The sequence below is a fragment of the Gorilla gorilla genome, chromosome 15 (assembly GCF_029281585.2).
Source record: "Gorilla gorilla gorilla isolate KB3781 chromosome 15, NHGRI_mGorGor1-v2.1_pri, whole genome shotgun sequence".
In the NCBI taxonomy this organism is placed as follows: Eukaryota; Metazoa; Chordata; class Mammalia; order Primates; family Hominidae; genus Gorilla; species Gorilla gorilla.
Window position 1 is genome coordinate 116,441,069 of NC_073239.2, and position 27,076 is coordinate 116,468,144.

Genomic DNA, 27,076 nt, shown 5'->3' on the forward strand with positions numbered 1-27,076 from the left:
TTTGTTAAGGATCAACTGTATTTTTTTTACAGTAGTTAATATCCGTGCTAGCAAAGTCGCATTTATTATCAGTAGCATTTTATCATCAGTAGTTATCAATGCTAGCAAAGTATTATTCTCTATATATATTAATATTATGGACACTTGGATTGTATATTCACTATTTTATGATCAACCACAGTTATTTTTCTTTTTGCTATTCAAATTACCTTGGATTAGTCCGGAGGGCATCCATCATGGTGGCTCCTATGTCTTTTTTTTTTTTTTTTCCCTAGCAAATCATTCCTTCAGCAGTCCTGTGTCTTTTGATAAGCTTTGATTAGTCTGAGTACATCCCAGGCAGGCTCCACCCCCAGACTGGAAAGAAACCTGCTTCCTTTTAGAGGGTATTGGTATTGAAAAAGTTAAGATTTCAGAATTAGGAGTGTCATTCCTTCTTGGTACTTGAAAAGGAGAGAAATGGGGTACATATATATATATATATTTTTTTTAACCATGATTTATTTTGATATCTTCAGTTAAAGTTTAACATTACAGATTTGTTTCTTAACATTTGGTTTTCTGCATGTGTGCATTTGTTTTCTTTGCACTGAAAATCTTGGTTCCTAACAACATTAGCATTTACATATTTGCTTTTTTCCACAACATGCAAAAAAAAATGTGTTTGAAAATTACAACATTAATGACACTACTAACAGTACACTAATGAAGTTTTAAAATTTCCTTGGGGCCAGCCACTGTGGCTCATACCCATAATCCTAGCACTTTGGGAGGCTAGGCGGGAGGATCGCTTGAGGCCAGGAGTTCGATGCTGCAGTGAACTAGGATCATGCCACTGCACTTCAGCCTGGGTGACAGAACAAGACTCTGACTCTAAAATAAATAAGTAAGTAAGTAAATAAATAAATAAATAATTCTTTTCAGTTATTTTTGTCCTTAGAATATATCTCACTAAGCATGTAACAATATCAGAAATTACTTGGAAGTAATTTTCTGTGTGATTTTGTTGCCCATTTGGTTTGAGTTTTAGGATTTGCTTTTTTATTTTTAGTTAAGTGTATGAGTATGTTAAATATTTACATGATTCAAACATCAAAGTTATAAAAGTACTCGGCAGGGAGTCAAGCTGAAAGAGCACCTAATGGCCACATTGGAATAATTTGAGCAACAAAATAAATAATGATGGTATTGGATTATAACCCAAAGAATAAAATACTCATGTCTGTACTAAAGTAAATAAACAAATGGGAGAGAAGAAACAAATATTAACAAAATGATTCCAAATAATAAATGTTGAAGCAGTGAAGGAAATAGAAAGTCACCATTAGAACACCACAGTTGTAATCGTCTCAGGTGAATGCTAAAATTAGTAGATGAAACTTGAAGGAGAAACAGACATTTGTATAGTATTTTGCATTGTAAAATATTTCCCCCAAAATATTTACTTACTAGTGGGTGGTTTTAACATATGTCCACAATTTCTTTGATATCTCTGCCTCCAGAAAGTAGAGCTTAATTCCTTTACCCTTGAGTGTGGGCTGGACCTCGTGACTTGCATCTAAGGAATAGAAGATAGGAAGGGAAAAATAATAATTTACAGTGAGAAACCTGGTAGACTCCATCTTAACCAAGAGCTCATGGTTAACAGCAGTAAGTTGTTCTGATATCACCTGCACCCAAATATGATGTGTAGTTAATAGTGGTTATACCAAAGTTAATTTCTTTTTTTGGATAAATGAACCATGGTTATGGAAGATGTTTACATTGGGGAAGCTAAGTGAAGGGTATAGACAAAAACTCATCTATCTTTACAGCTCTTCTGTAAACCTACAATTAGTTTAAAATAAAAGCTTTCATACAAAGGCAAAGCTGTATAAAAAGATATATACATAGAGAAGTCTTGTTTCCATTCCTGTCTTTTCCATCCTGTTTTTCCCCATTCCTTATTGGTAATTATTTTTTGAATTACTTTAAAAAAAATAGAGATGTCTGGCTGGGCGCGGTGGCTCACACCTGTAATTCCAGCACTTTGGGAGGCCGAGGCAGGCGGATCACAAGGTCAGGAGCTCCAGACCATCCCGGCTAACACGGTGAAACCCTGTCTCTACTAAAAATACAAAAAAATTAGCCAGGCGTGGTGGCGGGCGCCTGTAGTCCCAGCTACTCGGGAGGCTGAGGCAGGAGAATGGCGTAAACCCAGGAGGCGGAGCTTGCAGTGAGCCGAGATCATGCCACTGCACTCCAGCCTGGGCAACAGAGCAAGACTCCGTCTCAAAAAAAAAAAGAGATGTCTGTTTTTTCCCCTCCTTTCTTACATAGATGCTAACATACTGTGTACACTATCCTATACCTTGCTGATCTAGAGATTTCTTCATCCAGTACTTAACGATGTTTCTTATTCTTTTTAATAGCTGTGGGGTATGCTATTGTGTGCATGTGTCATATTTTACTCAGCCAGTCCCCTGATGATGGGCGTTTGGGTTGTTTATAGTTTTGCCATTATAAGTAACACTACAGTGAATAATCTTGTGCACATGTTGTTTCATAGTTGTGACATTTCATAGTTAGGACAATATTTTCAGAGTCGATTCCCAGCAGTGGGAATCCTGGGTCAAAGAGCAAATGCATGTGTAATTTTGTTGGATATCGTCAACTTCTCTGTGACAGTTGGACCATTTTGTACTCCCACCAGAAGCTTATAAGATCACCTGCTTCTGTATAGCCTTGCCAACAGAGCAAATTGTCAAACTTTGGGATTTTTGCCAATCCAGTAGGTGAGAATTGTATCTCAGTGTGATGTCTGATTATGAACAGGTCGTATTTTCTGAGGTTTTAATTAACTGGTCTCCCCCGCCCTTTGAACAGTGCCCAATTTAATCAGTCACACACAAAAATGTAAATTATTAGTTCAAGCTTTTCTCCAGGTACTTAATTCTTCCTCTTGGAGGGAAGATCAGATTTCCTTCAGAGCTACCAGGTGCAAGGAGGAGAATATTCAGCCCCACCATGTCACCTTCCCCACCAGAAATGAGGCAGATACACAGAAAAGGTTAGGTTTCCAGATGAACTGGTGGGAGCCCTGGCCCAGAACCTGGCCACAGAGCTGCTGTTTTCTTGCTAACCAGACTAACCTGGCTCCAGCCAGCTCTTTCAGAACCCTTTTGATACCTTATTTGAAAGTATCTGCTGTCTCTGATCCAGGTTACGAATGACTTATTTCTAACAGTGGTCTCTAGATGAGATCCTTCGTTGTTGTTGTTGTTTTCTTTCTTTCTTTCTCTCAGCATGGAGCTTTTGGAGAGTGTCTTTATTCTGAGTGAAAGAAAAGGAAGAGGATGAAAAAGCAAGAACAGTTTAAAGGAGCTCCTTCTCTCATGGACCACTTCCATCCACCCACTCCCCAAATCACAAGATGCACATTTGGTTTACATCAGTGAATTCAGTGATTTGTGCAGATGTGAATTAACCCAATCCCATGACTTGTCTAAGTGAAAGTGCCTACATGGAATAAACTGAAAAGGGGTGCTGGGTGGAAGAGATGGTTAGTTTTAGAACATAAATCTTTGTCAAGATTAAGACAGGCCCAGGTTTTGCTGAAGAATGGAATCTGGACCAGCGTTAGAGGACCTGTATGTCTAGTGAAGAAAAACCAGAAGAAAGTGAGATGTACTTCGTTTCTTCCAAAACTTTGTCAAATAAGGTTAACCCTTTAATCTCAAGAGAGAGGGAGGAAATACTCTTATTTTTAAACTACCATGAAATTTGAGATTTATTAATATTAGTACTGGGGTCATCTTACAGTATTGTGTTAAATTGGCTCTGGAGTTAGCCCGGGCTCGTAACTGGCAATTGACAGTGTGGTTTCTATAGGAAATAGTGATCCCAAACCAGGTACAATCTATGATTCTAGATTGCTTATAGTATGGAGTATTCCTTTCCAACTTTGCTTTTCTCTTTCTCATAGGATTCTAACATTTTCAGAGAACCTTTTGGAAAGAACAAGTCTACTTCAATAAATGAAGGAGAATAAAGAAAATTCAAGCCCTTCAGTAACTTCAGCAAACCTGGACCACACAAAGCCATGTTGGTACTGGGATAAGAAAGACTTGGCTCATACACCCTCACAACTTGAAGGACTTGATCCAGCCACCGAGGCCCGGTACCGCCGAGAGGGCGCTCGGTTCATCTTTGATGTGGGCACACGTTTGGGGCTGTATCCTGACTCTCCTTGGAATCTGTTACAGATAGGCTCCCCACTCACCACCAAGAAATAATTAGATTCTGTAGACAAAATATATAGTAATTTCTCTGTACCAGAGCAGTTCTTAAATATCTGTTTGAATGTTGTTTCTGGTGGGGTTTTTTCTCTTTCTGGTTTGTCATTTTAAAGGTGTAGACTTAGCCACTGAGGAGGTGGCCAGCCAGGAGGATATGAGGCACCCATTAGGATCACAGTTGAGGCTGGGCACAGTGGCTCATGCCTGTAATCCCAGCACTTTGGGAGGCCTAGGCAGGAGCATCCCTTGAAATCTGGAGTTCGAGACCAACCTGGGCTGCAGTGAGCCAAGATCACACCACTGCACTCTAGCCTGGGTGACAGAGATGCTGTCTCAAAAAAAAAAGATCACAGTTGAAGTGTTTCTAAAGGGTGTTAAAAGTATAAAACTTCAGCTTGCTAATTCTTGTACCAGAATTCTGACACCCTGAGATTCCCATCTCATTACTTTGCCACTAATATTGTTTACTTTACCATTGATTTTGTTGTTGTTGTTTGTCTTTTTGTTTTTCTACATTTAACTAAGAATATAACCTGTAAAAGTTATTGGTTAGAGTCCTTAACCAGAACAACAGACACTATGATACCCTGGCAACTGGAATAATTTATTTTCATCGCTTCTATATGTTTCATTCCTTCAAGCAATTCCCAAGATATGTAAGTGTTTGAATTTTATTGTAATTCTCTGTCATATGTTATTATTTCCACACAGTTTGGTGGACTAATTATAAGCTCTATTTTTCTCATATTTTCCAGAAAGTATTTATTTTTGTATGGCATATACTGTATATAAACAAAATCAAGTTTGAACTTTGTTTATTCCAATTAGCCATGTTCAAATCTTTTCACTTAGGCCAATATGGACCATAGTCATATTGCGCTTTGTATGAAAGTTTACTCCTGTGGTACCTTTCCCAGCATAAATTTGGGCTTATAATTGAGACTCAACAAAGACCAAGAAAGCAAAATGGAACAGAAGTTGTCTATGCCATATCACTCATTCTTCAGTTACTCCTCAAGACGTGCATTGTGTCTTACTCTCTGTGGGAGATAGAGTAGCTTTCAGTCCAGGATAAGTGGTATGACATGCACAGAACACGTGATGGAAAGTGAGGCCATCAGAAGATACTGATAAAAGAGTTGTGGCATTCAAGGAGGAGACAACTTACATCTTGGAGAGAGCAGGGAAAGTGCTAGGAAGAAGGTGCCAGCATTAAGGTAAGCCTTAAACGTACATAGGGCATAGCCATGCCGTGATGGGCTAGGTCAGTGGTCCAACAGAAGCTAGCATAAGCAGAGGCAGGGGGAAGCATGTGACACATTGTCAGCCCAGCCAGGAGCTTGATTTGGCAGGAAGGAAATGATGAGACCCTGGGTGGATAGGTAGACTGGGTCAGACTACGATAAGCCTTGAACGCCAGACTTCAGAAATTTGGCTTCAGTGGGTGAACAATGCAGTAATTAAAAGGTTTCGTGAAAATGACAGACTTAACATCAAAGTCATTGTGTTGATTTGTTAGCTAAGATTTTAGTTAGATTTATATACATGTCTTCCTCACTGGTCGTGAAGTTCTTGAAGAAGGAGACCATGTTGGAATCAGTTTTGTACCCCCGGCAGAGTGTCTGACATCTAGTGTGATCAGGATTATGTGAGGAGAGTGGCATGTAGGAAGGATTGGAGTGGGCAAAGAGAAGCTGAAGACACAGCAGTTCAGACCCCAGTGATATAGGGACTGAGCTAAGGTTGAGGCAACTGGAGGGACAGTTTCTTCATCCATTCAGGCTGCTATAACAATATGCCGTAGACCCAATAATTTACACACAACAGAAACTTAACTCTTCACAGTTGTAGAGACTGGGAGGTGTAAGATCAAGGTGCTGGCAGATTCTGTGTCTGGTAAGGGTTTGTTCCTCATAAAAGGGCTCCTCCTTGCTGCATCCTCAAATGGTGGAAGGGAGGAACAAGCCCCTTGGGCCTCTTTTATAAGGGCAGTAATCCCATTCAGAATCACTTCCCAAAGGCCTCACTTCTTCATACCGCCACCTTGGGAATTAGGTCTCAAGCTATGAATTAGGACATAAACATTCAGACCATAGCAGAAAGAAAAGGAAGCATGGGCAGTGCTGAGATGGATTCCACAGGACTGTGCTAGAAGGAAAAGGAAACATGGGTAGTGCTGCTGAGATGGATTCCACGGGACTGTGTTTAGTTGTGCTCTTTCTTTTTCCACGGCAAAGCTTGCTGTTTAGGGAGTTAATTTCAGATTGGAATATGAGAAGAAAATTTATTTATGTGACTCTTTTCCTTTTTGGCATTTTCTTTGTTTACATGACTTTTTTTTAAGAAAGTTAAATTTTAAATAATTTATGAAGCTAGAGTTTGGGGGATTTATATGTATAAAATTTCCTTCAAGCTTCTAGAGTATCGGAGTATTTGTGAATGATAAAAAGAAAGGTAGGGGAATGAGGAAGACCAGTTTATTACGAAGGCCAAAATTTATTGTATCTATTTCTATGTGACCTTTGATAACAAAAATCAAGAACTTTTGTTTCCCTTTTAGGTGACAGGAGCCTGTTGCCTCTTTCTGGCTGGGAAAGTAGAAGAAACACCAAAAAAATGTAAAGATATCATCAAAACAGCTCGTAGTTTATTAAATGATGTACAATTTGGCCAGTTTGGAGATGACCCAAAGGTAAGAATAATAATAACTTCCTGCCTTCTGGTCTTGATTCCTCATGGTAGTATTGTACAGTTCCACATGTTGACAGTGCCTGTAGCCCTTGTGTCTGCCAGTCTTTTGAGTTCCTAAGAGGGCCTTCTGTAGAAGTTACTTGATGCTTTTGTAAGAAAGGAGGGAAGATTGTGTAGCCTACACTTACTCAGTGCTTCCTTATGTGCCCAACAGTATTCTAAGTACTTTGGGGCAATGGCACATTTCATGGATGTGAGCAAAAATCCTCTTAATTGCCATTAGGACTCTGCTTCTTAAGTGCAGTGGTGATGGCAGGGTTACAACTCCAGCTAGCTTCTGGGTCAAACAAAAGTATGTATGCTGTATGTACACATACACATGCCTACATATGCCATGTGTCTTTTGCTTCTAAAGAATGTTGGAAGGTATCAACATTTGCAGCATTTTTATGCACCCAGAGCTTGATACTGGTCACACCAGCCATCCTGTCCTTTCCATACAACTCACGCCAGTGTCAGCAAGTGGTGCTCAAATAATTGTACATATTTTGTTGTGTTTTTAAAATACCACTTTTAGGGACCCATGGCAGTGTTCCTCCACTCCCATTCGCATCAAGTTCCCCTTGTTGCAACCTCAGTAACACCTGTTAATTATCCTTCATAACATTTATCACAGTTTGCAATTAAACAGATTTTCAAAAATACTTTATGCCAAGCCGGGCAGATTGCTTGAGCCCAGGAATTCAAGACTAGCCTAGGCAACATAGCGAAACCCCATCTCTACTATATAAGAATAAACTGGCCAGGCGCGGTGGCTCACGCCTGTAATCCCAGCACTTTGGGAGGCTGAGGCGGGCGGATCACGAGGTCAGGAGATCGAGACCATCCTGGCTAACATGGTGAAACCCTGTCTCTACTAAAAATACAAAAAATTAACCAGGCGTGGTGGTGGGTGCCTGTAGTCCCAGCTACTCGGGAGGCTGAGGCAGGAGAATGGCATGAACCCGGGCGGCGGAGCTTGCAGTGAGCCGAGATGGCACCACTACCCTCCAGCCTGGGCAACGGAGCAAGACTCCCATCTCAAAAAAAAAATTAAAAAATAAACTAATATTACTTAAAAAAAAAAAAAAACCTTTATTATTTTTTGCTGGGCATGGTGGCACGCACCTGTAGTCCCATCTACTTGGGAGGCTGAGGCAGGAGAATTGCTTAAGCCTGGGAGGCAGAGGTTGCAGTGAGCCAAGATTGCGCTACTGCACTCCAGCCAGGAAGAGAGAGCAAGACTCCACCTCAAGAAAAAAAAAGAAAAAAAAAAAACGCTTTTTTTTTTTTTAGAGCACTTGTATGTTCACAGCAAAAATGAGTGGAAAGTACAGAGATATCCCATATACCCCCCACCCCACACATGCACAGCTTCCCCCATTTTCAGCATCCCCCCCACCAAAGTGGTACATTTGCTATGACTGATGAGCCTGCACTGACACATCACCCAGTGTCCAAACTTTACATTAGGGTTCATTCTCAGTGTTGTACATTCTGTGGGTTTGGACATACGTATAGTAACATGTAGCCACCATTATAGTATCATGTAGTCTATTTTCATAGCCTTAAAAATTCTCTCTGCTCCACCTGTTTGTCTCCTTCTCCCCCCTAACCTCTGGCAACCACTGATATTTTTACTGTCTCTATAGTTTCACCATTTCCAGAATGTCATCGAATTGGAATCATATAGGATGTAGCTTTTTCAGATTGGTCTCTTTCACTTAGTGGTGTGCATTTAGATAGTAGTATCCATTAGATGATTTTTATCAAATTATCACACACATAACTCCCTCCCCTTCTCAGCTGTAAGATGCATGAAAGCAAAGACTATCTGTTTTGTCTAATGCCTCATTCAGTGGCAGGACAGAGTAGGCATTCAGCAAGTACTCGTGGAATAAATGTCAAACTAATGGTCTGAGGAAATTTCTAAATCACAGTTAAGGCTAAAGCGATGAAGTTCAGCCCCATTCATGGTGTTGTTTTTCCTAACTAGCTTGTCTTGTCTCACAATAGTTATCTTTTTCTCTGCCAAGCATTATGTATGTATATACAAAATGTATAGTCATTCTCCTCATTGCTTTGAGGAGTTAACAAGGGCCCAGAACACTTTTATACATATTGTGGTTGTGATTAACACTAGTATTTTCTAAGTATTGCCAATGTGGGTAACTCTTTTGAACTTAATTATAAATCCGTTAATCTGTTTATAAACATTTGAACCTATTAGGAACTCATATTAACTGTAACCAAAAATGCGGTTTTATAGAAATAATTTCACCGTCAGATAATGTTCTCAGTGTGCATGGGTATTTGATTTTTACTGAGTAGTGGGGCCCTGTGTCCTAATGTGATAAGTCTGATTGTAGGAACATGCTGTGGTTCAGTCACACCCCCGTCACAGAGGCAGGTGAACCTTGTGGCTGGCAAGCTGTGCTTAAGGATAAGGCATCACACAGATCTGGGACCACAGCAGGGCATGGACTCGTGGCAGCTGCTGGTTTGTGCTATCCCAGGGTGCCTTGGAGAAGCCCCCTTTACTTTTAGCCTTTACCCACTGTACCATGAAGTCAGGAAACCAAGCCCCAGTCCAGGAACAGTGAAAGTAGAAGTTCTGAAGCTCCTGTGCCCCAGAAAATGGGAAAAGAGGGGTCACCATAACAATTAGGTCTGAATGGGGGAGGGGGCTTTGCAACCTGCCCCCTGCCTGTCTATCTCGGGCAGTCTTCCCTGGTTGGAGTCGGAGCCAAAGGAAAACACCTGGAGCTGGGAGCAGTGAAGACATTGGGGAAGATGTTTTCCTCTGCAGAGAGGAGGGCAATTCTTCAGTGGAGGCAGTATAAGTATTTAGGAAAAATAAGATCATGAGTCCCATGGAACATTTTTTGCCTTAATTAGCTTTATTTTAATTGTGCGGCTTTTCTCTGTAATATTATTCGTTTCAGCCTTTGTGTTGGGCACTAGACATGAGGCACGAGGCAGAACAGACATGGTCTCTGCTCTCATGGACTCTGCAGTTGAGTGGCAGGATAAACTTTAATCAAATGAATATATAACTATTTGATGATGAGTTGTGGTGTACGCTGTAAAAGGTCATTTAAGATGCTGTGATGGCATTCCACCCAGGGACCCAGGCAAGTCCCCCGGATAAATAGGGGCTGAGGGAAAGCGTTCCTGAGGAATGATGTTTGCTCAAAGACCTATACTGACCCCATTAATTGAATATTTGGAAGACAGAGGGAGGGCAGGCCCTGGGCTATCCTGTAACAGTATGTGGGCTACAGCCTGCAAGCCAATTGGTACACTTGGTAAAAAGTATTGTTTCTAAATTTAGAGGACGTGTTGAAGCTTCTGGGAAGCAGGTGGTGACAATGACATTCAAAGAAAAAAATTGTTTTGTTTTGTTTTGTTTTGAGATGGAGTCTCACTCTTGTTACTCAGGCTGGAGTGCAGTGGCACAGTCTCAGCTCACTGCAGCCTCTGCCGCCCGGGCTCAAGCGATTCTCCTGCCTCAGCTTCCCAAGTAGGGGACTACAGGCGCCTGCCACCATGATTGGCTAATTTTTATATTTTTGGTAGAGGTGGGGTTTCAGCATGTTGGCCAGGCTGGTCTTGAACTCCTGAGCTCAAGTGATCTGCCCGCCTCGGCCTCCCAAAGTGCTGGGATTACAGGCATGAGCCACCATGTCCGGCCCAGTTTTTTTTACACTGTGTGAAAGTTTCTAAGATTTTAAAAAACTTTCATGAGAAAATGCTTGGGAAACTAAGATTGAAAAACCTTAGTCTTGCCATGTAATTTGGAATAATAAATAATTATAGAATCATCTCTGTGTCCTATAAAATAATACCATGCTTCTAAACGAAAGCCAGTGACCTGTGGGTCTCTGCACCTGTTGATGAGATTTACAGTCCTCTACAACGCCCTGTCTTTGATGCCAAACAAGGAATTCTCTCAAATTGTCCTCCCCGCACACAGTGTCTTGGTTGTGGTTTATGTTGTCTTTAAGTGGTAGGTACAGTCGGCTCTACAGGGGCTGAGTTCAAGACATTAGTTAGAGAGTATCATCAAAGAGGACATTCCATTAACGATAGCAACAGTAAAATATCCAAGGTTAAACCTTGTGGAAACCTCGTTAGTGGGGTGGAGAGGACTTTAAAACAACTAAAGGACTGAAAAGATGTTAATAAATTTTTGGAAGGAAACTTCAATATGGTTAAAAATCTCCATTCTCCCTAATTATTCTATAAATCCTCTGAGTTTCCAGTGAGAATATTAATAGCATGTATGTTTTCTGTAATGATACTAAGTAAAATGGTTACTAAAATTTGAGTGAGGGGGACATGCAGAACCCAGAAACTGTTTGAAAAAGAGAAGTAATACTGGAGCTATTGTATCCCACCCAAATCCGTTTGATCCTGGTCCAGGAGTAGACAGGCAGATCAGTGAACAGAAAAGATAGTGTGTGTGTAGGCAGACATACACACATAGTTTAGGAGGTGATTTAGGTAGCATTTTAAATAAAATTGGAAATGATCATTTATTCAGTAAGTGTTGTTGGGATGATTTATTTCAAATAAATGAAAGATTTAAACACAGAATTGATTTGCCCCCATTTGCACGTAATACACTATATGTGTACATGAGTATATATACACACACATACACACACACTGGTACAATTTATCTCTGAGTTTTCATGAGGCTGGCTATCATAAACTCTTTCTTGCTTAAAATGTTTTCAATGAAAATTCCTAAAAGATTGCATTTTTAAAATTTGAGGTCTTGAAAGAAATTACAATTTAGTCAAATTATCAATAACGTAAAGATCTGTTTTGTAAAGGGAGACTCATGTATGTATTGAAAATAATAATATTTTTAAGGATCTTTTGTTTTCAGTATTTTTTTTTTTACGTTAAACCTCTGCTTTGTCTTCCTGTTTGAGATCTTTTCAGAATTTATCAGTGTCTCTGAGCATGTTAAAAGTCTGAGTGGGAGAGAAAGGAAGGAAAAGCAGTTGCTAAAATATAACTTGAAGAGAGAATAAATAGACAGGAAAGCTCACTTTTGTAATGCTGCTTGAGACCTGCAATTGTAATTACTATCCTAACATTTGTGATTGATTTTTAGGAGGAAGTAATGGTTCTGGAGAGAATCTTACTGCAGACCATCAAGTTTGATTTACAGGTAGAACATCCATACCAGTTCCTACTAAAATATGCAAAGCAACTCAAAGGTAAGAAGAAAGTTTTCAGAAGAATTTTTTCATTCTGAAATCAAGTCTTTAGAATTTGATGACACTCAAATTACGCTTCTCAAAAGAGGAAAACAAAGTTTGATGTGTAAAATACCAAGGACATGGCTTGTTCAGTCAATTCAGTATTGCAGCTGTCAATGCTGTTTCCTTTTATGTATAAACAGGCTCTGTCATCCAGTTGCCAAGTGATAGGAGAGGCAGGAAAATGAGTCAGAATTTTTTAAATGGACTAATAAACTTAGCCTTGGAGCCAGGTTTTCCATACATGGTGGTTCAGCATAGGTCATGAGGAGGAAGGGGTAGGACGTGGACCCACATCATTCATCCTTGTTTCCCACGCAAAAGCTCTTTGCTGTGTATTTGAGTGGTGCTGAACACGTGGTAGGTTTTTAATAAATACTTGATGCTACCTGTGAATTTTTTTTCTATTGCTATTAATTTACCTTTTTGTCCCCATTTCTAGGTGATAAAAACAAAATTCAAAAGTTGGTTCAAATGGCATGGACATTTGTAAATGACAGGTATACATGTTCAAATGTTGATTAATTATAGTATTTTAAAATAGGCAGAGACTTTATGGGCCATTTCATCTAAACCCCTCATTTTGTGTCAGAAGAAACTGACTTGCCCTGGCTTGAGGAGCCAGTTAATGGCAAAGCTGGGGCTGACGTCCAGGTCATCTGCTTCCCAGCAGAGGGTTTCCTTCTGCCCTGCCGTGTCATGGTGGTGTGAGGTGCTGAAATTTTATCACCAGTCTGAAACATAAGTCCAAAACAATACACTGGAGAATTTTGAAAACTAATTACTTAGAGCCCATTTGGTTCTGCAAAAATATACTTCCTGGTATACTTTTAGAGCCTTAACACTCTTTTGAGAGGCCAGGGATCTAATGAGGGGCCGTGGGAAACAGAATGCCTGTGAATGGAGTTGCTGCCAGCCCCATCCCACCGCAGTCAGTGAAGCTTCTCTTACATTTGACTTCCCCCGTAAGATTTCATTTGAAGGAACAGTTGAGTGGCTAGGATTTCAACAGTTTAAATAACATAAGTCATTTTCATTGGTGTAGCAATTTTTGGATGTGCTAGAATTCTTCTGATTCTTTAAGGAATAGAGAAATTACTAACTATGGTTAAAGTAACTTAGTTGGGTACCTTTAGAAGAGTAAAGACTTGAGTTTATTTATTTATATTACTTTAATTAAATTTAGGGGAGAATAAGCAAATTAATGGTTAGTTATGGCATCTCCATGCACTGGTTTAATCATAAATATTAGATCATATTATCTAACCTTTTTTTTCTTGTTGAACTAGTCTCTGCACTACCTTGTCACTGCAGTGGGAACCAGAGATCATAGCAGTAGCAGTGATGTATCTCGCAGGACGTTTGTGCAAATTTGAAATACAAGAATGGACATCCAAACCCATGTATAGGAGATGGTGGGAGCAGTTTGTTCAAGATGTCCCGGTCGACGTTTTGGAAGGTACCAGGCATGCTAAGCGTTCTTGTGAGGGTGTTCCATGTTGAGATGATTCTTCCATGTGTACCCTGAGTCCCAAGAATGGATTTTCCCAGATAGACATATGTGAGCAGTATTTCAGAAGCATCGTTAATTAAATTATCTAATAGTTTCCACTTTGTCCAAACACATACTTTTGGTGAACTAAAAATACACACCAGTGTTGCACACAATGAAGATGGGGTGAGTTATAAATGTGAGTCATGCTTAGGTCCTCGTAGAGGTATCATAACTGATTCTTTATCCAGGTAAAATTTTATTTAAAATACCAATTTGTGTAAAATGTAATTGTTGGCTGTCATTTAGACATCTGCCACCAAATCCTGGATCTTTACTCACAAGGAAAACAACAGATGCCTCATCACACCCCCCATCAGCTGCAACAGCCCCCATCTCTTCAGCCTACACCACAAGTGCCGCAAGTACAGCAGTCACAGCCGTCTCAAAGCTCCGAACCATCCCAGCCCCAGCAGAAGGACCCCCAGCAACCAGCCCAGCAGCAGCAGCCAGCCCAACAGCCCAAGAAACCCTCTCCGCAGCCCAGTTCTCCCCGACAGGTTAAGCGAGCCGTGGTGAGTGGGCTAAAGCAGGCCCTGGGTAGAGCAGGCTTTCCAGGTGGCAGCAACACCTGAGCACTGTTCCCATTTCTAAGCGAGCACAGGGAACACCGGAAGCAGGGGGTGTTCACCGAAACTTGCAGTCCGACTGCTTGTCAGTGGGGAGCCTGAAAACAAAGGTGCTCCAAGGACAGGCTGCCTCTGAGAACTAGGAGGGGGCACTGCCTGGCTCCAGCCCTGCTGCCTGTTTCATCCCTGCCAGGGTTCTGAAGCCTGTCAGGGTGTCGTTGCCATGTCCTAGCAGTGTCGTTGTGCATGCTGCTGCTTTGCAGCTGCCTGACCCCAAACAGTGGACCGTTTCCTGCACCCAAGTGGTCCTGAAACTTAGTGTTTACTCAGAACTCACCATTCAGGAAAGCTAGTCATTCTGTCTTATTTGGTAAATGGAAAGAGGAAGGGAGCAGAAATGATGATCTGGTAGGTGCCGTGGGTTGCCCTGAAAGTTCAGGCTAGAAATAATTTTTGTCCGAGGCTGTTCACAGTGACTGCCGTCGCTGATTCTGGTGGTACCTGGATAATCCATTTTTTTCTCATCATACTCAGGATCCCAGTTAACAATTGTGTATTTTCTTTTGTAACAGGTTGTTTCTCCCAAAGAAGAGAACAAAGCAGCAGGTAATTTCCTGTTCTGATGTTTTTTTAGTTTTACGTGTTTATATGCAAAACTTTAAATTCTTAGCCAACATTGTTTCTTTTCAGATCTAAATTGGCCTTAAATCTTAACTTTAGAGCTCATACAAAACTTTTCCATCAGCATTGTCTTTCTATTCATCGCCTGATCATAGATTTTAAAATTGTGCTCTTACGAAGCTATCAGTACAGAAAACATTACTGGCAATAAAAATGTACTCAGTAACATATATAAAAGTATAATTATGGCTGTAGGAGAACTGTTGCTGCAATTTTATTTTTAGAGATTAGTTACCCCCATCACAGCAGCAGGAGTCCTCTCCCAAGCACCAAGCCACAGCAGATGGGGTGGGCAGTAGGGGGTGGTGTGCTGCCCAGACAGCCCCGGCCCGGCCCAGCCCAGCTGCCCATGCAGGCAAGGCCTCTTTTAAACACACTTGGGTTGAGGGGCTGTCACATGTCTAGAACCCAAAGTTAGTTCATGTCTATATTGGAAATAAACAGAAGGAGTGAGCAAAATTGGAACAATTACAAAACAGAAAGTTAGAAATGTTTTGTCACAGGGTCAGTCCACCTATCATACTGAACTCTTTGAAGGCACAGACCCTGTTGACTCATTTGTCTTTCTTTGTTACTTGGTTCTTAGTTCCAGTAGTTCCTGGTTCTTAGAACCATGTTCTCGGTTCTTAGTTCCATTCATTAAACTGCTGTGAAATCTTCCAGTTATGATAGAGCTACTTTTTTTTTTTTTCCAGTATATTTGAGGGAATGATGAGTTCAGTACAGGTGCAGAGTTTTACTCTTGTTGCCCAGGCTGGAGTGCAGCGGTGCAATCTTAACTCACCACAACCTCCGCCTCCTGGGTTCAAGCAATTCTCCTGCCTCAGCCTCCCGAGTAGCTGGGATTACAGGCATGCACCATCAGGCCTGGCTAATTTTGTATTTTTAGTAGAGACGGGGTTTCTCCATGTTGGTCAGGCAGGTCTCAAACTCCCGACCTCAGGTGATCTGCTCGCCCCAGCCTCCCAAAGTGCTGGGATTACAGGCATGAGCCACCGTGCCCAGCCTACAGGTGAATTTTTAATTAGCTTCAAATTGACTGACATTAAATGTTAGACACAAGAACGGGCTACACTCCATGCCACATGAAATGCAATTGAGTTGACGTGCAGGTCTGTCAGAGGCAGGAAACAAACTATATACGACCTTGAAGGAAGAGTTGCATTTGAGCAGCGAGAGCAGAGTGGGTGGATGGAGCAGTAAGTTGGAAGTACGCAAGTGAGCAAAGGAATTGAGAATCAGGGGAAATGGAGAGGAGTCTTTCTGGAATGTGATGAATTGAAAGGCAATAGCTTCTGATAGGATCTAAAATGTGGGTTAGGACCAGATCACAGAGTTTACCTGGAGGACTATGAGTTTGGCAGAGGCAAGGGAAGCCATTGGAGATTTAGCAGGGGAATGGCAGAGTCTAAATTCATTTGAGAACGAGTCCCCTGGCAGCAGTAAATAGGGCAAGTGGTTGGGAATGGGGAGAATCTTGCTGGCACTCATGGGAAACATGGTGAAACATGGTGGCCTCAGCATGCTGGCTGCGGGGCAGGAAGGGCAGGTCCAGAGGAAGCTTTATAGAGGAGCTCAGCTGCACTGTGCCATGCCGGAGGCTACTGGCTGCAGAGGGCTGCAAGCACTCGAAATGTGACTGGGTCAAATTCTGAAGCACTGACAATGCAAAATACACAGAGATTTCCAAGAAAGGAGAACGTAAGACATCTCATTAGTAAAGCTTTATATTGGTTACATGTTGAAATAAAATTTTCGATCTATCGGGTTAAATATATTTTTATCCTTTTTCCTTTTATTTCCAGAGTCTTGCTCTGTTACGCAGGCTGGAGTGCTCCTTTTTCTTGTTAAAGTGGTTCCTGGCACACTTGTAATCCCAGCACTTTGGGAGGCCAAGGCATGATTTGAGCCCAGGAGTTCCAGGCCAGACTGGGCCACATAGGGAGACCCCATCACTACACAAAATTTAAAAATCAGCTCGGCGTGGTGGTGCCACACCTATGGTCCCAGCTACTTGGGAGACTCAGGCAGCAAGATCACTTGAGCCTGGTTGGTTGAAGCTGCAGTGAGCCATGATTACACTACTACACTCCAGCCTCGGTGACAGAGCGAGACCCTGTCTCAAAAAATAAAATGGCTCCTGGAAAGTTTAAAATTGTAGATATGTGGCTCTCAGTTATATTGCTGTTGGACAGCCCTGATGTAGACAGCTTTAGCTAACTATTAACAGCTGTGGAAAAAGGCAGGAGGTGGGTCCCTGAGGTGAGAGTAATAGCAGTTACAGGATACACAGGCAAAAGGTAAGAGTGTGAGGTGCTGATAGGTGGGTCCCTGAGGTGAGAGTAATAGCAGTTACAGGATACACAGGCAAAAGGTAAGAGTGTGAGGTGCTGATAGGTGGGTCCCTGAGGTGAGAGTAATAGCAGTTACAGGATACACAGGCAAAAGGTAAGAGTGTGAGGTGCTGATTGGTGGGTCTAGGGATGGGCCATGGTTTTGGTGGCAAGATGGACGCTAGAAATGTAGGTTTGTAGTTGTCCACTTAGAGAGGGCTTTGGACTCTGAGGAAGAGGGTGAAGAGAGAGGAAGTCCCTGGACCTTAAATTGAGCCTGTATTTGAGATGGAGGAAATCCAGATAAAGAGGCCAGTGATGGCAGAGGAGACTCAGATCTGAGTGGTGTACAAGCCAGAAGAAAGTACATTTCAGGAAGAAAAAGCCTCAGCATGCAAACAGAAAAATAGGGTTCTTTTTCAGTTGTGATGTGCATGCTGCCTTCTTAAACGGAAGAGATTGGACTTCCCTTGGGCTGCCTTGGAGACCTAGTGCTGTCATTGTGGATTCTGGCTGCGTGCCACTGCCTGACCCCGGAAGGGTGGGCTGTTTCCTCCACCTCAAGGGGTCCTGACTGCTGGGCTTTTATGAGCGGCACATTCTTCCTGCCATCAGTGTGTCAACCTCCGGAGCTCTGCTGACTCCAGTTAATGTGCTGCTTCTGACATGCTGCCCACTGGAAGTCAGTATTTGGGAGAGAGAGAATAAACTATGTCTAAGAATGAAAAGATAGCGATTCTCTTGTGGAACCCTCAGGGGACTCAGTGACATGATGTTGCTACTCTGGACCTTTCTTTGTGTCCTCTGTACCAGGGAGGACTCCAGATAGGTCATACATGCTCATGAAGACGTTGCTCTGCTGGTCTCACATGGTTGGAAGGACTTGAGTGAAGTGGTCAGCAAGGAAACTTAGGTAGACATGGAAAATGGGCTGCCTGTGGGAAGCTCGCAGGTATTTTGGAGGGAGGTGGCATTTAATTTGTTAACAGGATTCGTGCATAATGGTTTAGATGAAACCTTCCTCAAGTTCCCTTAAAGCCTTGGTCATCTCTGTTGTTTTTCTCCCAAAGAAATCTCTGCCAGTACATTTTTCTTTATGACATGCTTATTCATGTGAAGAAGTATGACTGGTTTTCTAATCTGCTTTTTCTTTGTAGAACCACCACCACCTAAAATCCCCAAAATTGAGACCACTCACCCACCGTTGCCTCCAGCCCACCCACCTCCAGGTAAGCATCTGCTGAAGCAGCTTGGCCAGCTGTGCACATCGCCTCTGAATGTTGGACGCAGCAGGTCCTGGGAGCTTAGAAAAGGGAGACTGTGGGGCCCAGATTGACAATGTCAGCCGCAGGCAGGAATCTTTGCAAAATTGTTCTTGGGCTGGGCACAATGGCTTGTGTTTTTGATCCCAGCACTTTGGGAGGCGGAGGCAGGAGAATCACCTGACCCCAGGAGTTCGAGGTCAGCCTGGGCGACAGAGTGAGACCCTGTCTAAAAAATTAGCCAGGTGTGGTAGCACACGCCTGTAGTCCCAACTACTTAGGAGTCTGAGATGGGAAGATCATTTGAGCCCTGGGCAGTCAAGGCTGCAGTGAGCTATGATTGCACCACTGTACTCCAGCCTGGGTGAGAGGGAGACCGTGTCTCAAAGTTCTGATTTTGACCAGGTATTTTGAGAATGTTGTAAATTGTTAAGTATATCTGAATATTTTCCGACCTCTCACATCCAGAAATGCTAAACTACACATTGTATTAGAATCAGTTTTAGGAAAGAAAGCCAAACCCCGCCTTCTGAGATAGAGGCAGGGTTACTGTGGCTACTAGGCTCCGGCCGCCCCCACACCTGCTTCCTGTTGGCAGTGTGTCGTGTTAGTGCATTCTGAAGAATAAGTAGTTGTACAGAGAGTAAATGAAAGAGTGAAAAGTTCTCAACAAGTACATGGTAAGCTGGAAAGCCTCTCTGATACCGCTGGCAATAGAGGAGAAAAGCTGTAAAGTAGATGGCATTCTTTACCTGTGGCACCATTTCAGAAGGTGATGCGCTAGAGAAGGCCAGAGTAACCTGTGCTTGCTTTCCGAAAGGTGATCGATACTCCGGAGGCTTCCGAGCCTCTGTCAGCAGCTCTTCCAGCCTGCTACACTCACTGTTGGTCGGTGCACGTGGCTCACACTGGGGCTCACAGCACCGTGTGCCTGTAGCAGATGTGCCACAGATTACATTTCTGTTTCTACTCAATCATGATAGTGTTTGTGCTTTGGGAGAACAGAGGCGTCATTTTCCACTTTGGGGCCAAATCCCAAAACCCCCAATTCAATATGAACCTTAGTTAAAGAAATGCCTGTGGTTGCTCATGAAGCATTTATGGAGCACCTCCTCGCCAAGTGCAGTTCCCCTGGTCCGAGTCTGGGGCTGTGCCTTCACTGAGGAGATGGGTGGTTCATCTGGGGAGCCTGGGGCAGCCGGAGGGGTGCTGCTGCCTCCAGGGCACTGAGTAGCTGCTGTGGAGGCCTCAGAGCTCTACTCCCTCCCCCATTACAGATAGCCAGGAGTAGGCCTGGGACTTGAGTGGGACCTGGGAGCCAGATACACTGCCAGGAGGCCATGGCTGAAGAGAGCAGGGCCTGGGAGGCGCAGTAAAGCTGGGCCGTGAGGAAGGGAGGGAAGTACACTTCCTGGGAGGCCCTAGGCCATGGGAAGAGGCATTCAGGTCAGCAGTGATGTTTAGGGAGCAGTTTGGTGGCAGTGTGTGGCACTTGGTCAGGAGCAAGTGTACAGAGAGGGAATGGGGTGCCCAGGAGAGACCCCCACTTGCTGTTCCAGCTCAGTCACACAGCACAAGGGCAGGCGCACTGGTGACTTGAAGATTCAGGCTACAGGGTCGAGTGTTGGAAAAGTTGATTTCTGCAAGGTGGAGGAGCAGGCCTGTGGGCCCAGGTGGCTGTGGAGTGACACACAGGAGGCATTGAAGGGTGTCAGCACTTTTCTGCACCTCTTTTTTAGTCAGCTTCTAGAACCACAGGGCATCTGGCCCTGACCTGGAGCCAAAGCCAGTTATCTAAGGCCAGGCACATATGACCTTCCTACCCGGTGGGCTGGCGGGGCGCTGATGTGGCACGCCAGTGGCACACCTGTTACCGACCTGATGAAATCCTGCTCATGCTTGCTTTGGCAAGATCAAACGGGTTGTGTGCCAATGGCCACGTCTACCCAACCAGATGTCATGCTGTGCCTTGCCTAACCCAAGTGCCTGGGGAACCAGAAGCATCTTCGTGGCTTTGTCCTCTCTGTGTTCTCTGGAACCAGACATGTTGCTCCTGTGGTCTGTCTCCTGGGCTGCCTTGGGAAAGGACACTCATTCTGTGTGTTTGGCTACCTGTGGTGGGGTGTTCCGATGTCATTTTCCAGTGGTCTGACGGTGACCCGGGGATCACAGGCCAAAACATGTTAATTAAGGCTTTGGCAGAAGGGGGCGTGAGGGCTCATGGGCTGGGAGGCGCTGTGGGAGGGGCCTGAGGCTGGTTCTGAGCACGAGTATCTTGGGCGTGCTCAACACCTAGTGCTGCCTGTCCCTGCTGCACACGCAGCACGCACACACACGCAGCACGCACACGCACACGCATGCACACACTCCTCTCAAGGAGGCTGCTATCTGAGAGCACACAGTGGGGTTTGATGTAGACTCTCTTGAGTAGAATAGAACCTGAATTGCTGCTTCGATGGGTACACCGGGAATGTCAGAGACTTGTACACAATTGTTTTAAGTGCCATCACATTCATTTGACTAACTCTGAGGTTTTCTGCAAAATGCCACTGCTGCAGACAGGAGTTCAGTGTGGCCCTGACCCCTGGGGTCAGTTTCTGAAGGCAGAAAAACAGAGGAGCCCCCACACGTTTTGCACTAGGAAGAGGGGGCTGGGGCCAGGGCACAAGGGGGCTTCGGGCGCTGCCGAGACTGCCTGTAGGTGGTGTGGTCAGGGCTGAGGGAGGGAAAACCCCAGGTCGTCGCAGACAGGGTGGAGGGCCTTTTTGACAGATGGTGGGGAGACATCTGGTGGCATCAGGACATGGGGCATGGGCCCATGCGTTGGGCCACAGAGGAGGGGGGCAGCTGCTCCCTGCTCCTCTGTAAAGATGGCCCTGAAGGGCCAGGAGGCACTGAAAAAGCAACCATGGCTGGTGGAGGCCAGGCACTGATGCGTCTCTCTCCTGCAGACCGGAAGCCTCCCCTCGCTGCTGCCTTAGGTGAGGCTGAGCCGCCGGGCCCTGTGGATGCCACTGACCTCCCCAAAGTCCAGATTCCCCCTCCGGCCCACCCGGCCCCTGTGCACCAGCCACCGCCGCTGCCACACCGGCCCCCGCCCCCGCCCCCCTCCAGCTACATGACCGGGATGTCCACCACCAGCTCCTACATGTCTGGAGAGGGCTACCAGAGCCTGCAGTCCATGATGAAGACCGAGGGACCCTCCTACGGCGCCCTGCCCCCCGCCTACGGCCCACCTGCACATCTGCCCTACCACCCCCATGTCTACCCGCCCAACCCGCCCCCGCCACCTGTGCCTCCTCCCCCAGCCTCCTTCCCCCCACCTGCCATCCCACCCCCTACTCCTGGCTACCCCCCACCCCCACCCACCTACAACCCCAACTTCCCACCCCCACCCCCACGCCTCCCGCCTACCCACGCAGTCCCCCCTCATCCTCCTCCAGGGTTGGGCCTGCCGCCAGCCAGCTACCCACCTCCTGCCGTCCCCCCTGGAGGACAGCCTCCTGTGCCCCCGCCCATTCCCCCACCCGGCATGCCTCCAGTTGGGGGGCTGGGGCGGGCAGCCTGGATGAGATAACGTGAGCCTTTTTTCCCTCTGTTTTTTTAACAAGATTTTCTAATCGACTTGCAGAGTAGTTGAAGTGGGTAAGCAGCAGGGTACCTTGTATAGTGCGCGACAGTTGCAGTATGGGAAGAATGGACCGGGCCCCTGGGATAAAATCAGAGTGGTCCTCACACCTAGAGGACGGGGACAACCAGCTTTCAGAGTAGCCTCATCAGTGCCCTTGTAGTCTGACTGTGTACACTTGGTTCAGCTAATGTCTGAGAGTCCTGCACTGGGTTACTTTATACTAGTGAAGATGTTAACCAGCCATATTGGCTCAATAAATAGCTTCGGTAAGGAGTTAATTTCCTTCTAGAAATCAGTGCCTATTTTTCCTGGAAACTCAATTTTAAATAGTCCAGTTCCATCTGAAGCCAAGCTGTTGTCATTTTCATTCAGTGACATTCTCTCCCATGACACCCAGAAGGGGCAGAAGAACCACATTTTTCATTTATAGATGTTTGCATCCTTTGTATTAAAATTATTTTGAAGGGGTTGCCTCATTGGATGGCTTTTTTTTTTCCTCCAGGGAGAAGGGGAGAAATGTACTTGGAAAGTAATGTATGTTTACATCTCTTTGCAAATTCCTGTACATAGAGATATATTTTTTAAGTGTGAATGTAACAACATACTGTGAATTCCATCTTGGTTACAAATGAGACTCCTTCAGTCAGTTATCCAAATAAAAGCAGTTCTGAAACTATCCCTTTCTTTGTTATGGGTGGAAGGTGGGGCTCCAGGCCTTCGCAGTCCCTGGCTTATAAAATGTGCAGAAGCCCTCCTTCCAGACCCTGGGGACGCGGGAGAGGCCTGGCTGCAGCTCACAGCAGCCACAGCCAACCCCACTGCCTCCCAAGGCACTCTGGGTGGATCCGCACAGCTGCCTGCCAAGCCAGCCTGCCCCCATCCTGTGCCTGCCTTGGTTTCCTTTGGAGGACCTGGTTGAGTTCCAAACCAGTTTGAAACTTTGAAGCCTTGCTGCGTAGAACACACACAAGAACCCGGGGCTTGGATTTGAAACCCTTTCCACTTCTGGCCTGTGATGAGACAGAGGCAGCTGGAGGAGCAGCGGCCTCACTGTCCACCTTGAGGGGCCACGGCTCTGTCTGTGGAAGGGGCCCCGACTGAGCCCCCATCTGCGGTGCTTGAGGGGCCTTGGCCCTGTCTCTGCCTGCTGACCCTGCCACCCACGACAGAAACAAGCACTGAGCACCCAGCCAGGAGGCTCACAAAGAGGCCTTTATTTATCTAGCTCAAAGTAGACACTATCACAATCTTGTTTGTTACTCCTTTTACTAAAATAGTTCAAATCAATGTTTTTACCACACTATCAAAAAGTTCTATTTCTTCTTGTCTCCCCACATCAGAGTGGTTGAATAGAAGGTAGAAACAGGCCGGGAGTCCACGGGCTCCCAGCTCTAAACGGCGCCAGGGCAGGAAGGGGTGGCTCCGGGTCTCACTGTGGCACCTTCTACAGAAAATAGACGTAGCTGCCGGGCCCGGGGACAGAAACCAGACGTTCCAGTCCATCTCCAAAAAGCAGCACAAATACTTTGCCCCACAGTATGAAAAATATACACCTCTACCGCTCTGCAGTCATGCATTTAGTTTTAAGAAAAGAAAAAAAAAATCAGTAGTATGTATCTTGTTTCCTCAAGTTTCAAGAAAAAAAAAAAAAAATGAAAGGTCACTTTTTTCTCTTTAAACACTGATGTGTAGCTAGTAACTTGGATAAAAAGGTGCCACCCTATAAAATGTGCTCAGCATGTTCTGAGGCCGGGATGGGCTTGGCCGCCTGGGCTGGGGCGAAAGGAGACCTCCGTCTGTCACAGTGGAAACTGAAGCCGAGTGCCAGTGCCGCGTCCGGCTTCAAGATCAAGAATCAGAGCCTTTGAAATGGAAACGGGGCATCTGAAAGGGCACCCCCACTGGGGGCTTTCAGAGCTAAGGCTCCAGAAGGAAGGGGTCGCCCTGCTAGTGACAGAGCTGGGAGTCACCCTGAGCTGCAGCACGCCCAGATTTCCCCTGTGGGAAGCCCCATCTGACCCTCTACAGCCCACGGCTCTGCAACTGCCACCTGTACTCAGGTACATGGCGTCGCTGCTGCTGGCTTTTAAAATCAGCTATTAGTTTGAGACGTGACTGTCGCCGACAGGGTTCTGTCCTAGAAAGCCATCCCAGTGCCGTGTTGGCTCAGGGGTCACCAGCTTTGTGCTGCCTCCGTAACAGCAGGAGGGTTCTCAAAGCACCGTTCCACTGATCCCTGGATGCCACTGCAGCATTAAAGACAGCGTCAGTCCCCTTGAGGGGAAAGGTGGCTTCAAGGCTGTTCTCTGGGCCTGTTTGCAGGAGATCCGCAGGTACCAGGAGCCCGTACTTATTGCTTATTTCAGTGGTGGCCAAGCCAACCTGACCCAAACATGATGCACAGGGGCTCCCAGACTTGGCTGCCACTCAAAATGGACCCACACCCCTTGGGCTACTCTGCGGTTCTTTGGACTGCAAGACCCAGAGGGGCCTCTGCTCAGCTGCCCACTCGGGCAAGAATCACTGGGTACCATGAGCAGCAGGTGTTCACCCAACTTCACGTGTACACCCCTAGTGACCGGGAGCGCACCACCTGACTGGGCGGCACTCCTTCCCAAAGAGCCTCCTGGCAACACCCACGGCAGGAGTGCCACACCGTCCCATCACCAGCACCCACTTACCCCCCTGGGGCTAAGATGGGGGGCGTGAGCCTTTCCCCTGAGAGCAAACGGGCAGCAAGAACTGCTCAGAATAGAGCTGCCAGCTAGGGAGAGGGACAGGGCGGCCATCTCCCTCCTCTTGCCTGCATCCCCAGCCTTGGGCCTGCGTGAGACCTGCTGGGTAGGAAGACAGCCTCTCTGGGCTCTTCAGGTGGGGCTCTGAGCACCCCCTGGAAGAGCACAGGAGTCTGATGAGGACCTGGTGAGGTCCTGGACTCAAGAGCTAGGGCTGCTTACAGTGGCATGAGCGGATGTGGGGAAGCGGCCTGTCCCCGCGCTGCAGCTGTGGGATCTCCCCTGTCATGTGCCACACATCACCCCCTCTAGGCCTTACTTTCCTCACACACACAATTTTCTATTGCACTTTACAGTTTATACATGGTCATATACACTGAAGATCTCACTCGATGCCCGGAATCCTGTGAGGAGGGCCTTATGCTGCCCGTTTTACTACTGAGGACACGGGCTCAGAGTGGGGAGGCAACTGTCCACGCGCAGCGACTGCAAGGCAGCGGAACTCAGCTCCACCTGGCCCGCCCTCAGCCGTCGGCTGTTGGCTCACGCCCCCTCAGTGAGGACCCCTGCCCTGTGGCGCTGGATGACCTGGAGCCATAAGCATGGCCGAAAAGGAACCTCAGAGACCTGTTTCCACCAAGAGCCCAGAGAGGCTGAGTGAACTGCTAAAGGTCACACCACAAACTAAAGGCAGAACCTGGCCAGACCCGCTCCTTCCCAAAAAGAACAGAACTCTCATCTGCAGCCCAGACAGCTCTGTCCACAGGGACCCAAGATGCAGCCAGGCCCTGGGGGAGGTCACAGCCAACCAGAGCCCCAGCTGTGGCCCAGTGCTGCCCATCAGGAAAATCACATGTGGCTCAGCCCAGAAACTCTCCCCAGGCCCTTCCTGTTACTGGCCTGTCATGTAAACCACAAAAAGGGACGTGCCTCAGGCATGGGGCAGGAGGAGCCCAAGAAGGGCATAGCCTGGACAGGGTGGCAGGGGGACATTGCAGAGACTGTGGGGGAGGGGGATGACCTCCAAAAGCAAGGAGCAGCGGGCATCGGGTGGCTGAGCACAGATCCCCAGGTGTGAGGGCACCCTGAGCTCCAAGGCTGAGGGTCACAGGAAGGGCCCAGGGCAGCCTCCAGCCAGCCACAGACGTGGTGAGTGGCCTTGTCCACATGCCGGGGACCCAGTGCTTGGGGGGCCTGGGGCCAGGCCACGGCATGTGGGCAAGAAGTGGTGCCACCTGCGTCAAGACCCAGGTAGTGGTCTCTGTCCAGTGTGGGTGGCAGCCAGGGAGTAGAGGGTTTGATGAGTGGCCCCTCCATCCCAGGCAGGACACAGGAGCCTGGACAGTTCCCAGGCTGGATCTCTGAAGCAGCCTGCAGCCTCTTGCTCATGGAGCCCAGGGCCCAGGGCCCAGAGAGGGAATGAGGCGTCCGGGCCGCTCTGCTGCAGGAACGGTCGCAGTGTCTTGTCTTCCCAGGTTGCTGGTGTATGAGGCGGGAGATGGCGGCTTGGGCCAGTGCATCGGACCCATGGCAGCTGGGCCAGGGCGGGCAGCGTCCTATGTACAGTTCACCACAGAGGAAGAAGACAGGGGCTGGGCTGGAGGTCCTGCCCGTGTCTGGGGCCTGAAACTCCCCCTGGGGACCCCCAGCAGGGCCAGTCCACGTCCACAGAAGAGTGGCCCTACAAAGGCCCCTTGAACTGGTTCCCAGACAGGTGCTGCCGTATGGAGGGCTTGGAGCTGGCTGCATCTCCCAGCTTTCTCCAGACCACCTGTGGAGAGGGGAGAGATGTGAGTGGTGGGACTCACCCGCGTCCACCTGCCGCCTGTGCACATCCGCCGCCTCATCACGGCAGAATCACCCACGTCCTCAGAGCCATAGGGCCAGGAGGGACACGGAGGCCACTGCAGGCCCAGAGACACCCACACCAGGTCTTTGCATGCCACGCTAACTATCGGGCCTGAGCAGGTCACTGCTGGGGTGTGGCTCAGCCTTGCAGCTGTCCAGTGGGGTCCACGGGCCCCACTAGG

At 46.3% G+C, this 27,076-nt stretch overlaps 2 protein-coding genes and 1 long non-coding RNA gene across 7 annotated transcripts in view; 1 reads left to right on the forward strand and 2 right to left on the reverse strand.

The window, feature by feature from the left end:
- CCNK (cyclin K) overlaps positions 1-22,987 on the forward strand; it is a 30,308-nt gene extending 7,321 nt beyond the window's left edge. For both annotated transcript variants that reach the window (XM_031001511.3, XM_055361529.2), the window contains exons 2-11: positions 3,965-4,213; positions 4,852-4,933; positions 6,838-6,969; positions 12,136-12,241; positions 12,726-12,783; positions 13,573-13,742; positions 14,085-14,350; positions 14,977-15,010; positions 18,576-18,647; positions 21,632-22,987. In XM_031001511.3, coding sequence (XP_030857371.2) covers positions 4,017-4,213; positions 4,852-4,933; positions 6,838-6,969; positions 12,136-12,241; positions 12,726-12,783; positions 13,573-13,742; positions 14,085-14,350; positions 14,977-15,010; positions 18,576-18,647; positions 21,632-22,257 — 1,743 coding nt within the window. In that variant the 5' untranslated portion in view covers positions 3,965-4,016 and the 3' untranslated portion in view covers positions 22,258-22,987. The remainder of the gene's footprint in view (positions 1-3,964; positions 4,214-4,851; positions 4,934-6,837; positions 6,970-12,135; positions 12,242-12,725; positions 12,784-13,572; positions 13,743-14,084; positions 14,351-14,976; positions 15,011-18,575; positions 18,648-21,631) is intronic.
- On the reverse strand, positions 786-3,381 carry LOC129526662 (uncharacterized). The gene is made up of 3 exons (XR_008671376.2): positions 3,169-3,381; positions 1,450-1,558; positions 786-873 (listed from the first exon to the last, which is right to left on the reverse strand). It is a non-coding gene; the product is annotated as an uncharacterized lncRNA (long non-coding RNA).
- A 518-nt stretch (positions 22,988-23,505) lies between the features above and the next one.
- CCDC85C (coiled-coil domain containing 85C) overlaps positions 23,506-27,076 on the reverse strand; it is a 92,179-nt gene continuing 88,608 nt past the window's right edge. For all 4 annotated transcript variants that reach the window (XM_031001515.3, XM_031001516.3, XM_031001512.3 and 1 more), the window contains one exon: positions 23,506-26,817. In XM_031001515.3, the coding sequence (XP_030857375.1) occupies positions 26,728-26,817 (90 nt within the window). In that variant the 3' untranslated portion in view covers positions 23,506-26,727. The remainder of the gene's footprint in view (positions 26,818-27,076) is intronic.